Source organism: Cibotium barometz, chromosome 32, assembly GCF_041138505.1.
Source record: "Cibotium barometz isolate CiBa-2024 chromosome 32, ASM4113850v1, whole genome shotgun sequence".
Lineage (NCBI taxonomy): Eukaryota > Viridiplantae > Streptophyta > Polypodiopsida > Cyatheales > Cibotiaceae > Cibotium > Cibotium barometz.
In genome coordinates, this window is record NC_141077.1 from 10440222 (window position 1) to 10456958 (window position 16737).

At 48.5% G+C, this 16737-nt stretch overlaps 1 protein-coding gene across 1 annotated transcript in view; it reads right to left on the bottom strand.

The window, feature by feature from the left end:
- Positions 1–472: 472 nt before the first annotated feature.
- LOC147619803 (vesicle-associated membrane protein 721-like) overlaps positions 473–16737 on the bottom strand; it is a 57046-nt gene continuing 40781 nt past the window's right edge. Inside the window, exons 4-5 of the mRNA XM_086825640.1 lie at positions 1001–1063; positions 473–903 (exon numbers count right to left, since the gene is read on the bottom strand). Coding sequence (XP_086681766.1) covers positions 757–903; positions 1001–1063 — 210 coding nt within the window. The 3' untranslated portion in view covers positions 473–756. The remainder of the gene's footprint in view (positions 904–1000; positions 1064–16737) is intronic.

Below are 16737 nucleotides of genomic sequence, written 5' to 3' on the forward strand. Positions count from 1 at the left end.
GAAAAGCTCTAAATTTAATGAGCTATCAACTCAATCTAGAGGAGAACGGTCCACTACTGGAAGTCTAGTCGCACAACTTTGAAAAATATTCAACTATAACAATCCGTATCTCACAACGATGCCCAATATGCTGTTACTATTTCACAACCATGTAGGAAGGTCGCCTACTGTTTTGGAGCTTAAGACATGTCCTTGTGATATTTGTAATCCAGATTGTAAATTCACGACACTCACTTTGACATTCACAAAGACCTCTTACACAGACATACAGGAAGGTCGAGCAGCCAACCAAGCAGAAAATTTTTCAAGCCAAAGACATGGCACTATAAGGTTACCAGTTATGCAGACTACTAATAACTCAAAAGGCCAAAACTCTTGTCATCAGGCCCTTGCCCGAGTGGCTATCATACCCCACTGTCCAGCACGCACATGTAACTTTGAGAAAAAAAACCATCTCTGGCACCACCAAATCAGCAGATCAACTATTTTAGTGTACATCATAGAAGAAAAAATCAATCACATCTACAATAAGACGAAAATGTTGGTCGCTAAAACAGCAGCGCCACAACTAGGTATATAGCTGAAGTCATGGCATTTCTATCATTTTCCTCAAAATAGGACTCAATAGTTAGTCCATGAAAGAAAGTGTTACAACTATATTAGACATAAACAAGGCTAAAGTATATTACTAAAACGACTATACAAAACACACAAAATAAGTAGCGAGTACACACACACACACGTGCACCCCAACAGTTAATGGCATTTGAAGCCACGGCATATAGAGAGCCAGATGATGAGGATGAGAATGATCAGAATGCCGAGGACTACTAGCTTAACTTTCATGTTCTGCAGCCACATCTTCCTCCTGAGCTGCTTGCCTTGCTTCTGAAAATTGTCCGCCTATAAAGAAAGAGAATAATATAACCCTTCAATTAGCTAGGTTCCTGAGTTACCCTGGATCTAATCAAGATGTTGGCAGTCTCTGAAAAACACTTGCCTGGAAACGGAGGTTTTCGGTCTTGTCAACCAACAACTCAATTTTTTCTCCTCTGTCCAGAACCTGCACGAATCAAGGCAGCAAACAAGACAAGCACATATCAACCAAATTACTTAATTTTGGTAAATTCCGAAGTGCAGGGAATGGGACTTGAACCTAGGATCTCTCAGTTGGGAGCCCAATTACACCAGCACGAGAGAGAGAGAGAGAGAGAGAGAGAGAGAGAGGGAGTTTCTGTGCACAAACACAGTAGATGGTCGTTTTTATCATCAAGATCCAAACACAAAGCTAGGCATAGAAAGTAGTAATATGCCTCCCCAAGACTGGAATACAAAGGCATATCAAAACCTTCATGAGATTGGAACATATCCAAGCTTACATTAGAAGGATTTTGAAACACACTCAGCAGCAAAAACTTTTTTGACGACAACACTAAACAAAAATATATGAAAGAATGAAGAAAAAAGTGAAAACTTCACCAGCCTCCATAAAGATCCCCACCACACACTAGGAGGGCCACCTAGGGAGGGGGTGCGGGCTGCAATCTGTGCGAGAAAAACATTCCAGGGCTCACTGCCTGGCCGAAGACCTCGAACAACCAACTTGCCCACCAGGGTTTTGCTCTGGATAGCAGCAGGATCAATGATTCACAAGCCCCCACGATGATGGGCTTGTATGATCACTCTATAGGCCACCTTGGCCTGTGCAGGTCGATCGTCTGTCCCTGCCCAAAGAAATTTCATGATCAGCTGCTGCAGTGCCCTGGAGAATGCCCTGCACGGAGTAATATACCATATGGTAGCCATGAGCACGTGGTTGGCCACAACCACGTGGCAGGCAACAGAGAGAGAGGCAATGCTCCAGTAAAGGAGCTTCTTCCCAATGCTCATAAGAAGAGGGGCAATCTCCTGGTGAGGCAAGATATCTATCCCCACCTAGCAACCCAAATATCTGACTGGGGTGCCACTGGGAATCCACTAAAAAGACTCAATTGTGCCAAGCCAGGGTGGGTGACAACCCAGAAACCCAACTTGTGCTAATTGATCTGAGCACTTGAGGCTAAACAGAAGTCCTCAATGGCAAGTACAAATCTCTGGAAGTTACCTCCTCTCCTGAAAAGTATGCTGCTGTCATTGACGAACTCAGGGTCAAGAAGCTCCTCCTGGGACATGATGGGGAGATAAAGGTTGAAGTCATGTCCCCATGCTTATCGCCTCCACGACGAAGAGGAAGAGGAAGGGGGCAAGCAGGCAACCCTTCCGAACTGATCTGGTGATGGGGAACCTGAATTAAGCCCTTTCAAGAGCCGCTCTAGCATGTGACCATGATCTCATTGAAGTCTCATTGAAGGGGGCCCGGAAACCACCTTCTATGAGATCTCAATGAAGTACGAAGAGGGAAACTGCGAGGCCATCCTCGCCCGGGCACTTGCCGCAAGGCAGAACCCGAAGAGCCTGCCTCATCTTGTCAAGCGAGGAGGGAGAACACAAAACTTTGTAAGCCTCCGGTGACCACCTCCCACGTGTGCTGCCAAACTCTCTCTTTTGCTGCCTCAATCTGGGGGGAGGGGGACCAGCCGATAGAAGTCCTCTGTAGAAATCTGTGGCAATGGCCCCAACATGGAGAGGGTCTGACTCATTGGTGCCAGCTATCCTCCTCAGCCTGTGGACCCTGTGTCTGGAATGGTAGGGGCCCGATAGCTTGGAAAAATCCCAAGTGACATTGTCTCCTGTGCTTGGGTTCAGAAGGATGCGTGGGCATGAGGCCAGAACTCTCCTCTAATCGAGCAGATCTCTGTGTGGGCTGCGCCTCCATGTGGGACTCTAGCCAAGGACTATCTGGGGACTGCTCCTGGAAGCATTGAAGGGAAGCAATGCTTTGCGAAGGCTCCCCGAAAGGAGATGAGCTGATCCTGAGCTGCCCTCTGTAGGAAAGTGCTGATCTCCTCAAGACCAAAGTCGAGATCCACTGTAGCTGAGCTCGCCCTGAAAGAGAGCTCCGTAGATCTCTTCGACCCATTTGCCAATCTCGGAACATCCGGAATCAAACTCTCAGAAATGTGGACACAATGCTTTCTTTCTGAATGCCATGGATCCTCTAGGTGAAGGAGAACCGGGCATGATCTGAGAGAGTGGTGCCTGCAATAATGCCAATCATGCCCCCGCAACTGCAAGCACACTCATCCACAGAGAATCTGTCAATGTGGGAAAGGTTCGGTCCGTGTATCCTTTTGTCAGATCTAGAGAAATGGAGGCTCCCATGGGCTCGGTCTGTGTATCCTCTGTCGGATCTAGAGAAACAGAGGATCTTGTCCTCTGCGGGCCTGACAGCGAGGACAAGCTCTAGCCAGGTGTCCCATATGTCAGCAAATGAAGCACTGTCTTGGGAGGCCTGAATACTCAACCCATTACATGAACGGGCCCCCATCGAGGCTGGGGGAGCACAATGACATGGGGGAGAGCCTCCAGAGAGGCTATGCAGACCCAGATGGATAGAATCCCAGCTTCTCTGGCCTTATGTACCTAAGGCTACCTAACCCTAGAGTTAGGTTAACCTGATACTAGGGTTAGGCTGGCTAATCTGTGGGTTAGGGGGCCCAAGTGATTCGTAAGAAAGCTGATTATAGGGGTTAAGGCTCTTAGAAGCTGATAAGTTAAAAATAAAGCTAGAAAAAGTTATACTTATGGGATTATAAGGGTTAAGGCTCATAGAAGCTTACGAGTTGAAAATAAAGCTTATAGGTAAATAATCCCATAAGTAAAACTTTTTCTAGCTTTATTTTTAACTTATAAGCTTCTATGAGCCTTAACTCTTATAATCAAACTGCTTCCTAATCTTTTGGGCCCCCTAACCCATAGATTAGCCAAGCTAACCCTAAGATCAGTCAATCTAACCCTAGGGTTAGCCTTAGGTACAAAACACCTGGCTACCACTAAGGCCACAGCCCGAGGGGTCTGCAGAACCTGTCCAATTGATCAAATAAGGGGGTGATACTCCTTTCAGAGCATAGTATTTTCCCATTTTTTCTGGGCGTGGGAGGACTGTTTCTGGCTGTCGGCTGTATCAGATGCTGGCTGACTGATTCTTTGCTACCCGACCTGTTCTGCAGTTCTGGCCGACTGATGTTTACCTGGCCAACTGGTTTTTCACTTGGTCGTGAGCATCTATGCTGCTGTCGGCTGTTTATGGGCTGGCCGACCAGCGGCTTGGGGCCATATAAAATGGCCCTGTCCCTCCCACACTGTCTTGTATCATATTTGGAACTTTCTTGTGCATATAGAGCAGAGTTACAGAGCTTCTCTTTCCCTCTCTCATCTGCGTTTTGCTCTCTACAGTAGTTGTCTTCATTTCCGCTATGCATTCTGACATGGTATCAGAGCCCTAGGTGGCTTGAAGCTTGGAGACAATGGCACCTCGAGGGTTTGCTGATTTGTGGTGCTGATTGGAGATTGCTTAGGGTGTTTGGGACTTGGAGATCCGGTAGAAGGTGGCCATCACCGTTGGACAGCCACCTTGCATACTATTTGCAGCCTCTTCTTCATTTTTTTTCCCACCCACCCTCCCTTCACAAGACCTTGTGAACCCTTGAGATGGCTGACTTGCTTGAGATGGCTCAGAAGCACGTGAAGATCCCCACTCCCCATGTTCCCGGTGGATCGACAATTGGACGGGAACAAATACGGCATATGGAAGGTAATGATGGAGTCTGTCTTGGAGTCTTATGACTTTGCTGATTTCATTGTGGTGGGTGTTCCACGGCCGTAGTTGGAGGATGGGGAGTTGTTACCCTCTACTAGGAAAGAACGGGAGGCTCAGGCACAGTTGTGGGATCGTGTCAATGCCCGTGTGTGTTCTTTCATCTTCCTTAATTGCACACCACAAGTGATTAATCATATAAAGCATATGATGCTAGCAAAAGGGATTTGGCAGCATTTGGCTTCTCTGTATAACAAGGTATCACCCATGAAGCGGATCTCCTTGAAAGTGCAGATGCGGGTGATAAATCCTGCAAAGTCTTTGACGATGCGGGAGCACATCTACAAGTTGCAGGCTCTTCAGTAGGAGGTTCTTTAGGCTGGGAAGGAGATATCTTCAGAGGACATGGCCATCACATTGTTGTCTCATTTGCCCTCTTAGTACTCAGCATTTTACTCCTCTTTGATCACCAGTGGCAAGCTCAACACCAGCACATGGAAGGAGCTTGTGCCTATGGTCTTGGACCAAGAAGAGCGTTTTACAAACCCTCCACCACAAGGCAGAGGTTCTGAGGCCTTGACTGGCCAGCGGTTGAAAGGCCGTAACAACAACAACAATAAGGGCAAAGGAAAGTCTTCTGAGAAGAATCCCGATTCAAACCGTGAGAAACATAAGGCCGAGCAGACCTGTAATGATTGTGGCGTGAAAGGCCACTATTGGAGAAAGTGTCCTAAGCGGAATACCGAGAAGAGTGCTGATTCTTCAGCTTCACCTCCAAAGACTCCCGCCTTTGTGCACTTGGAGATTTTGGCCACAAATGCTTCATCTTCTTCGAGCGAGGAGGCAGTTGGCTTCACCGCCAAGGATACTCGGGAGTGGATTCTTGATAGTGGTGCTTCCAGCCACATGACTCCTTCCTGTGAGTTCTTACAAGATCTTAAACGACAGTCAGGTCACATTTTTATCGGCGACAATTCCACTATACCGATTCATAGTGAGGGCAGAATGGAGATTATTCCCGATGGCAAAGGGGGAAAGCATTCCTCTCGTGTTCTTTACGTCCCAGCACTTGGTTTTTATCTATTGTCAGTGCATGAGGTTTGCAAGACTGGCTTCTAGGTGGAGTTTGAGGAGCATTCTGTTGCTCTACGAGACAAAGAAACAAGCTAGGTTGTTTGGGAAGGCGGAGTGGAGAACTGTATCTACAAACTCTCAGCACTCTCTTCTCTGACAGGCACTTAGATCGGTGACTTGTGGCACTTCCGTTTTGGCCACTTGAACGTGGATGCGCTGCGGCGGGCTTTCCACGACCAGATGGTGGATGTCCTGCCAAAAGTTGGTAGCAGGCAGGGACGCTGTAGTTCTTGCATTCGTGGTAAGCAGCACATGGAATCTTTTCCGAAGCAAGCTTCTAGGTGGGATTCGAAACCTTTGGAGTTGGTACACACTAACTTGTGTGGACCTATGCAGACCCCATCCTTTTATGCTGCTTGATGATGATTGTAACAGATTCACATGGGTTTATTTTCTTTCCCAGAAGGACCAAGCTTTTGCTCGGTTCAAGGAGTGGCATGTTATGATGGAGAAAGAGTCTGGATTGTAGATAAAGACTCTTCGGGCTGACAAAGAAGGAGTGTTCTCTTCCAAGGCATTTGTGCCGTTTTGTGCGGAACATGGCATCAAGTGGGAGCTAGCCAATACAGGTTCGCCTTCAAAGAATGGAGTGGTTGAGCGTAAGAACCAGACTGTGGTAGAGATGGCGAGGACGATGTTGGAGCATCGTGATCTTCCTTGTCCACTTTGGGGAGAGGCTGTGGCTACGGCTGTCCATATCCTCAACTGATCTCCGACGACTTCAGTACCAAAGATAACTCCATTTCAGGCTTATTTTTTGCAGGAAACCAGATGTCTCCCATTTCCGTGTGTTTGGGCGTGATGCCTATGTTCACATTCCAAAGAAGTAGAGGAGGAAGCTTGACTCAAAGTCCCAAAAGCTTGTATTTGTGGGATATAACTCTCTTTCCAAAGGACACAGGTTGTATGACCCGGAGTGGAACAAGGTTGTTGTCAACAAAGATGATGTTTTTGATGAGCATGTTCCAACTTCCACTGTTGATGAGCCACCACTTCTTGGAGACCCAGATGAGTTTGATGATGATTCCCAGTCTATTGTTCTAGCTGGACAACCTCAATCAATTGTAGAGGTTGAGCCCGCGGTTGGAGATGAGCCCCCGCAGTAGCAAGAGACTCCATGTTCTGTTTGAGTACCCAGGTGGTTGTTAAGCACCCTTCGGGAGTTAGGTGTTACGGAGCTTCCCTTTGAGTGGACCACAGAGGACGGACCTCGAACATCGCGTAGAGTTCGTGACAAAAGCCATTCAGCGGAGCTCAAAGTAAACTATGCTTTGATGTCTCGTATCATGCGGAACAAAGAGCCCACTTCCGTAAAGGAAGCTTTTTCTTAGGATACTTGCAGGAAAGCGATGCAAGTGAAATTGGATGCTATAGAGAAGAATAAAACTTGGGAGTTGGTTCCGAGGCCGTCAAAATGATCAGTCATTGGTGTCAAGTGGGTCTTTAAGACCAAGTATACGTCTGATGGGTTGGTGGACAAACACAAAGCCAGACTTGTGGCTAAGGGTTATGCTCAACGGCCTAGCATCAACTAAGAGGATACCTTTGCACCGACAGCAAGGATGACCACGATTCGGACCGTTCTTGCCCTTGCCTCTTCTCACCGGTGGCCCGTATATCGGATGGATGTAAAATCCACATTCCTTAATGGTGACTTACAGGAGGAGGTGTATGTTGAGCAACCTCCAGGTGAGGTTCCAAGATCAAAGGAGATGGTTTCCAGGTTACGGAAGGCCTTGTATGGTCTTAAGCAAGCTCCCAAGGCTTGGAATTAGAAGATTGATTCCTTCTTTATACGGACTGGATTTCAGAGATCAATTGTTGCAGATCCTAACTTGTATCTCTTTCGCGAACGCGGTTTGCTCACGTTGATCATCCTTTATGTGGATGACCTCATTCTCATTGGCGGTCATGTGGAGTACATAGTAGTGACAAAGGCTGCCTTGTCAAAGGAGTTTGAGATGACCGACTTAGGCTTACTCCACTTCTTCTTGGGATTCGAGATCTGGCAGACCTAGAGGAGGTTCTTTGTCTCTTAGCAACGGTATGTTCATGAGTTGCTTGAGGCCTTTGGGATGGAGAACTGCAAGCCTATCACGTCACCGATGGACCCGAACACAAAGCTTACAGTGAACGATCCTTGTGAGCCGGTTGATGCCTCTCTGTATCTGAAGCTTGTTGGTTCATTGATCTGGTTGCTGAACACCAGATTGAACTTGAGCTTTCTTGTGGGGCTGTTGAGCTCATTCATGCAAACGCCTATGAAGACTCATTGGGACACAAGATTGCGAATCTTGTGGTATCTGCAAGGTACGAAGGATCTTGGACTCTTCTACGACACTAGAGGGGAAACGAAGGACCAAGTGCGACTCCAAGGCTGGAGTGACTCAGATTGGGGAGGAGATCTACATTAGGCCCTCGGCTCAGGAGCTGTCTCATGGAGCAACGAGAGGAAACCAACTAGTGCCTTGTCGTCTACAGAGGCAGAGTACCGGGCTGCTTGTGGTGCAGCTTGCGAGGTTGTGTGGCTGTGGAGGTTGCTTGGTGAGATTGGGCTTCCACAGAAGGAACCCACAGTCATCCGGTGCGATAACCAGAGCTATATTGCTATTGCTCGGAACACATGGTCTTCCATGTCTGGACCAAGCGCATAAAGATACAATCTCACTTTGTTCGTGAGAAGATTTTGGTTGGTGACATCTTGCTTGTTTATTGTTCGATGGAGGACAATGCAACAGACCTGTTCACGAAGTCTCTACCTCAGGCTATGCTCTAGCAGCACTCCAACTCACTGGGGTTGGTTCCACATCCAGGAGCTGAGAGGGGGTGTAGCAGTCATCTCCTGTCTATACATTACACCAAGTCCTTTGTTGTGGGTATACCTGTCAGAATGCGCAGCGGAGATGATGACCAAATTTGGGAACACGAGAGCAAACGCAATGCAGAAAAACAGCACAAGAGAGGGAGAGAGATAGAGGCGTGTAACTCTGCTCTATATACACAAAGAAGATCCCGAAGTGATACAAGATGTGGCAAGGGCTGTGGGGCCATTTTATATGGCCCCCCTACAGCAGTCAGCCTTCAACAAAGGCAGCCGACAGGCTCTGAATCGCCACGACCAACCACATATACTAGTCGGCCAGCTGTCCTGAGTCAGCCAGCACCACACAACTGAAGTCGGCCAAAAGATAGAGCCTCCTGCCAGTTCAGGACTGCCATCCAAGCCACAGAAAAATGGAAAAAAATGGGGAAAAAATATGGAGAGTGGGGAAAAATGAGAAAACACCTACTAGGGCGGGCACCCAACAACTGAGTCACTCCATCCATGGAGTCGAACTCCATCAATCAATCCCCCTCCTGTGTAAAAGAGTCCATGATCCTTTGCATGCCGCAGAAACCACAAGATACGCAATCCTGCCTCCCAAAGAGTCATCTGCAACCATGAGCTAAACTGCCTAATCAAGAAACTCCCGTCCAATCTGGTGTCCATCAACCAAATCAATGAACCATTTTGCTTCCGAGTCAAAGAGGCATCACACTGCTCACAAGGATCAACACCTGTTACGGTGCAAAGCCAAGTCTTGGAAACCTGTTGAAGCCCACGCACGGCCTTCTGAAACCTGTCAACCACCCCCTCTGAATCCGGAACCACAAAGCCTAGAGAATGCGCCTCCTTCTGCAAGTAATCAACTGCCACCTGCTTGGCTTTCCGAGAGGTCCCTGTGGAAAGAACATCCTCATCTACAGGAGTTTCTTTGTCCCGAATACTACGAGACATCAGAGCATAAGTTACATGTTCAGTTTCCTCTGACTGACGAACACAAGAACCACCAACATCAGTACTGGAAAGTTCTTGCCAACTGCTGCCACCATCAACTGGCAAGCTATCCACCATCGAGTCCCAAAAAGCATGCACCAGCAACGTATATCCACTTAAGTGGCCATTACCAGACTGCTACTCATCACAAACCTGACGACCTAGGAGATAGAGTGCTGAAAGCTTGCAAACTCCATTCTCCACTCTGCCTTCCCAAACCACCTGGCCTATTGCTTTGTCCCGGAGAGCAACAAAATGCTCATCAAACTCCACCCGTACGCCAGTCTTGCAAACCTGATGCACTGACAACAAATGAAAACCAAGTGACGGAACATACAACACCTGGGAGGAATGCTTCCCCCCTCTGCCATCGGAAACTATCTCCAACCTGCCCTCACTGTGAATTGGGATAGTGGATGTATCCCTAGTAAGAATGTGACCAGAATACCTGCAAAGATCCTGTAAATCTGAACGGGAAGGAGTCATGTGCCTGGAAGCACCATTGTCTAGAATCCACTCCCGAGTATCCGTTGCGGAGAATCCTCCAACCTCCTCCTTGCCTGAAGAAAATGAAACATCGGTGTCCATCACCCCTAGGTGCACAAAAGCCGGGGTCTTCATGATTGAAGCCGAGGAATCTTCACCCTTCTCAATCTTCCGCTTGAGACACTACCTCCAATAGTGGCCTTTCTCGCCACAATCATTGCAGGTCCTCTCTGCCTTTAGTTTCTCGCGGTCAGCGAGACGGACTTCTTCTTAGAGAAGACTTCTCCGATGAAGCCTTCCCTTTGCCCATGTTACGGCCTTTCGACCGTTGGCCAGTTAAGGCCTCCGAACCTCCACCCTGAGGAGGGTTCGTGAATCGTTCGTCCTGGTCCAAGACCATGGGCACAAGCTCCTCCCACGTGATGGTGCTGAGCCTGCCACACTGGTAATCAAAGACGAGTAAAATGCTGAGTATTGAGAGGGCAAGTGCGACAGTAACGTTATGGCCATGTCCTCTGACGATTTCTCCTTCCCAGCCTAAAGAACTTTCTGCTGAAGAGCCTGCAGCTTGTTAATATGCTCCCGCATCGTCAACGACTTTGCAGGGCTCATAACCCGCATCTGTACTTCCAAGGAAATCCTCTTCATGGGCGATACCCTGTTGTAAAGACAGGCCAAATGCTGCCATATACATCTCGCCAGCATCATATGCTTTACATGATTGATTACGTGCGGTGTGCAGTTGACGAAGATAAACGAACAGACCCTGCCGTTGACATGATGCAACATGGCGGAGCTTCTTCAGGTGAACTATGCTCTGATGTCTCGTATCATGCGGGATAAAGAGCCCACTTCCGTAAAGGAAGCCCTTTCATAGGATACTTGGAGGGAAGCCATGCAGGTGGAACTTGACGCCATCGAGAAGAACAACACTTGGGAGTTGGTACCGAGGCCGTCGAAGCGGTCAATCATTGGTGTCAAATGGGTCTTTAAGACCAAGTACACGGCTGATGGGTCGGTGGACAAACACAAAGCCAAGCTCGTGGCTAAAGGTTATGCTCAGCGGCCAGGCATCGACTACGAGGATACCTTTGCACCGACAGCGCGGATGACCACGATTCGGACCGTTCTTGCCCTTGCTTCTTCTCAGAGGTGGCCCGTGTACCAGATGGATGTAAAATCTGCGTTCCTTTTTGGTGACCTGCAGGAGGAGGTGTACGTTGAGCAGCCTCCACGCTTTATTGTTCCAGGATCGGAAGGGATGGTTTACAGGTTACGTAAGGCCTTGTATGGTCTTAAGCAGGCTCCCAGGGCTTGGAATCAGAAGATTGATTCCTTCTTTATTCGGACTGGATTTCAGAGATCGGTTGCAGATCCGAACTTGTATCTCTTTCGCGAACGCGGCATGGTCACACTTATCATCCTTTATGTGGATGATCTCATTCTCACCGGCGGTCATGTGGAGCACATTGGAGTGACGAAGGCTGCCTTGTCAAAGGAGTTTGAGATGACCGACTTAGGCTTACTCCACTTCTTCTTGGGATTGGAGATCTGACAGACCCAGAGGGGGTTTTCGTCTCTTAGCAGCGGTATGTTCATGAGTTGCTTGAGGCCTTTGGGATGGAGAACTGCAAGCCTATTACTTCGCCGATGGACCCGAACACAAAGTTAACCGTTACAGATCCTTGTGAGCCAGTTGATGCCTCGCAGTACCGGAAGTTGGTTGGTTCATTGATCTGGTTGCTGAACACCAGATTGGACTTGAGCTTCTCCGTGGGGCTATTGAGCTCTTTTATGCAGACACCATTGAAGACTCATTGGGACGCAGGATTGCGGATCTTGCGGTATTTGCAGAGTACGAAGGATCTGGGACTCTTACACAGGAGGGAATGGAGTCAAGCTCCAAGGTTGGAGTGACTCAGATTGGGGAGGAGATCCAGACACGAGGAGATCTACTTCAGGATACACTTTTACCCTCAGCTCAGGAGCAGTTTCTTGGAGCAGCAAGAAGCAGCCAACTATTGCCCTTTCTTCGATAGAGGCAGAGTATCGGGCTGCTTGTGGTGCTGCTTGTGAGGTTGTATGGCTGCGGAGGTTGCTAAGCGAGATGGGGTTTCCACAGAGGGAGCCCACAGTCATCCAGTGTGATAACCAGAGTTGTATAGCTATTGCTCGGAACCCGGTTTTCCATGCCCGGACCAAGCATATAGAGATACAGTATCACTTTGTACGTGAGAAGATCTTGGCGGGTGACATCTTGCTACTTTATTGTTCGACGGAGGACAATGCGGCGGACCTCTTCACGAAGTCTCTACCTCAGGCTACGCTCAGGCTGCACTCCAGCTCCCTGGGGTTGGTTTCACAGCCAGGAGCTGAGAGGGGGTGTTAGAAGTCATCTCCTGTCTATTTGTATACACCAGGGCCTCTGTTGTGGGTGTGCCCGCCTGTATATCATTTTTCCACACTCCCCGTATTTTTTCCCTATTTTTCCCATTTTTTCCTAGTGGCTGGAGGGCTGCCAGGTGATGCCAGGAGCACCCTATTGCTAGCCGACTGGATCTACATCAGTCGTGGGCTGTAGGAGTGCTGGCTGACTTGCTTTGCTCAGGCGTAGGCATCTGTAGCTGGCCGACTGCTATTTTCAGCAGTCGTGGGTATTTTCTCAGTCGTGGGCACCTTCTGTAGCTGGCCGACTGCTCACATGGAGATGTATATATTGCCCCTCAGCCCCCACCACTTTCTCATTCAGTTTTTCGGGATCTTGTGTATAGAGAAGAGTTTACACACCTATCTCTCTGTGTTTCTTGTGCTGATTATTTTCTGCAGTCTACTTGCTCTTGTCTACCCAAGTTTGGTTGTCATTTCCGCTGCATATTCTGACAGATCCCACATCTGTGCCTGTGCCTCCCGGTCTTTTCGGATCTACGGTAACTCCCCTTCCTCTACTTTCGGCCGTGGAACCCCAACAACGATGAAATCAGCGAGGTCGTAAGACTCCAGAACAAATTCCATCATAACCTTCCATATGCCGTTGTTGTTCCCGTCCAACTGACTGTCCACTGGAAACGTGGGGAGTGTAGGGATCTTCACATGCCTCTTGACCAACTCTAACAGATCTGCCATTGCGGGGATGTACTCTGAAAAAGGGTGGGTGGGTGGGAACAAAGAAGAACTTACACCTGCAAGTGGCTGTCCAGCAAATCAGCCCACCGTCCTCTTGCTTCTCCTCTTCCCAAACAGTCCCGTACAATCCACCAATCAGCAACACAACAGTCCCCCTCTTGCTCACACAAATCCCAAGAACTATCACGAGCCTAGGGCTCTGATACCATGTCAGAATGCGCAGCGGAGATGATGACCAAATCAGGGAACACGAGCAAACACAATGCAGAAAAACAGCACAAGAGAGGGAGAGGGAGAGAGATAGAGGCGTGTAACTCTGCTCTATATACACAAAGAAGATCCCGAAGTGATACAAGATGTGGTAAGGGCTGTGGGGCTATTTTATATGGCCCCCTACAACAGTCGGCTTGTAGCAAAGGCAGCCGACAGGCTCTGAATCTCCACGACCAGCCACATATACCAGTCGGCCACCTGTCCTGAGTCGGCCAGCACACAATTGAAGTCGGGTACTTGCAGGTACAGTCGGCCAGAAGATAGAGCCTCCTGCCAACTCAGGACTGCCATCCAAGCCATAGAAAAATGGGAAAAAATGGGGGAAAAATATGGAGAGTGGGGAAAAATGAGAAAACACCTACTAGGGCGGGCACACCCACAACAAAGGCTTTGGTGTCTACAGAAAGACAAGAGATGACTTCTAACAGTACCCACCCATTTTAGGTGTTCCCCCATTTTCCTCATCCTCCATAGTATTTTCCCATTTTTTCTGAGTGTGGGAGGACTGTTTCTCGTGGTGTTCCACAAGACCCAAGGGGAATGTCAATCCTGTGAGTCGGGTGCCACTTGGGGCACACCAAGAAAGGCTTTCAAGCAACGGTTCCAAGGGGGGATGATCCTCCAAGGGGTGGAGTGAGAGTGCCAGACTCAATACTCAGGAAAAGAAGAACAGAGAAAGTGTTCGGGGACAGGGCATGAAGGGCTAGGGGACATTATGGAATAGATGTGTAGATCTTCGTTAGAGTTGGAGTGGATTTGAAGACCAGGTAGGGTTTTCAGTGAAACAGTTGCCAGGAAGGGAAGGATGACAGGTTTGGGACTCCGTGAATAGACAATGGGATGATGATGGTCACCCAAGAATAGATTTTGGAATCCCGTCAAAGTTTAGCACAGGGGGATGCCATGTGTAAGACATGTGCATGTTGATCCTAGGGTTGACCTTTGAGGGGCAACAGATAAAAGACAAGATAAGAACCAGATTTTGGAGCATATATTGCTAGTATGGGCAGGGAAGGACTTGAGGAGGACAAAGGAGGGCTATCGGCCAGTGCATGAATGGGAATAAGACCAATCGGCTGCAGCAGATTCACTGGGTTTTGTCCAAGACCTGGCCTGAATGAGCTATGGAAGCTCAGCTGAAACACAGTTAGGGTTAGGTTTCATGTGGGAGACATACACAGAGAAGAAGGGAGAGAGAGAGAGAGACATATGTGGGGATATGTCAACTCAATGTATGAGTGTGTGACTCCCCTATCACACATGTATATTTGCACTAGTACACAGCACTAGTAACCCAACATGGCCGACAATAGTTAATCAATCCACTAGGAAATTCCAAAGTCCATTTAAGGCAGGTGTTGTTCATCGTTTTGTTCATTCAATCCTTGGATTGGGTCATAGATTTAGGATTAGATTAGGTATTTTCTACCTTTCCAATGCAACCTATGGCTGTAAAGATTTGTACATCCTTTTTGTACTATAGAATATTGTCACCAATTGGCCGACCATTTGGTCCATCTCCAGATTTGTGTCTCGTTCACTTGAGGCCAAACCAGTGTCTCATGTGAAGGGGCCAATATTTTTGCATAACATGGACGAGAGCCAGACTGGTGCCACCCGTGTGTTAGCAGGACGGTGTCGTATGGACGGGAGGAAAACTGGTGCCACCCGTGTATGACCTGGACTGTGTTCTATCCATGGGATTGTCACGCCATGGAAGAGCCAGTATTTGTGCCGTGTCTGGATCTCTGTCTTACCTATGGGACTGTCACTCCATAGGGAGGCTCGTGCCTGGATCTGTGTCTTACCTATGGGACTGTCACTCCATAGGAAGACCGGGATTTATGTTTTCTGTCGTACCATTTTTGTGCCCGACAGATGTTCTGTACTTATTCCATGAACGTGAGATATGTCCATGATACTATTTGCACATGCATTCATGTTTTGCATGTTTGGAATTGTTTTCGCATGACATGTATTCTTGTGTTTGCCTGTTTGACGTGCCACTTACTGAGCGGGGACGCTTGCCAGTGAGTCGTGAAGTTTGCTCTGTCTTCTGACGAGTTTTGTTGCGTGTGAACAAGTGGTAAGTGTATTGCACTTATTTGTTTAATAGCTTTCTTTCTAACCTTTATTTTTATAAGGTTGTAAGTTCACATTCATTTAAGAGTGGGCACCCATTATGGGCACCCACGTATGGGCCAAGGTGGGGAGGGAAACCCCACTCTTAACCCTTTATGTGTGGGGGTGGGTGCATGGCCACCTACCCACACCCCACCTTGAAACTGGCCGTCCCCATGCAAGCTAGGGGAGCCGGCCAGCTGTGGTCGTGTGCTTCCTCTCCAACACCTACAAAGAGGCGACCATCCTATCATCCTTCACGAGACTTTGCAGGCGACCATCCTTCATGCTCCATAGGCGGTTGTGCGCTTTCCACAGCAGGTTGCGCTCCTCCCCTCCATAGGCGGCTACGCTTGCTCTCCAGCAAGCTGCGCTCTCCTCTCCACAGGCGATTGCTCCCTCTACCCTGCAGGCGGTGTGTGGCTAAAAATAGAAGCTGATAATGTGTACATACATGTACATGGCGTGTGTGAAGTTTTGCTTTTGAAGGCGTTGCCAGGTATTCAGCATGGATGCTTTTGAGTTTGGGCTGGTTGCAGGCCTGTCCGTTGAGAGGTTTGCTGGGTTGATTAAAGCTGTTCGACCGCTTGATATGTGTGGGCACGTCCAAGTGAGTGGGCACTCAAGGTTGCAATTGAAGGTATGTGGAGCATGAAAAAAGGGTGAAGAGAGCCAAGGCAGCTTTAGATGGTGTGAAAGTAATATGGTGGCCTTTAATTTTCAAAATTAAATAAAATAGAAGATGACGTTTTGGAAAGTGGCGTGGAATTTGGAGCTGCCGCCAGCTAGGTTATTCTGGAAGGTGGCCAGCGCAACAGGATTGCGTGGAGTGGGGGATTTTGGAGAGAAGCAGGGGTGCGCCACGGAATATAAGTGTGGTCTGGGTCGTTGAGGAGAGCAAGGAGAGGAGCTGGAGGGGAGCCCCGTGCAGGCGTGGAGGCGAGGAGGAGCTGACGGGGAAGAGAGACCCCCAGGTGTGTTATGTGTGAGCTGCTGCAGACGGCGCAGCTGGACGAAGAGAAGGACGGGCAAGGAGCCGACGAGAGGGGTCTGCAGAGAAGAGCGCGTGGACAGAAGGAGCTGGGTG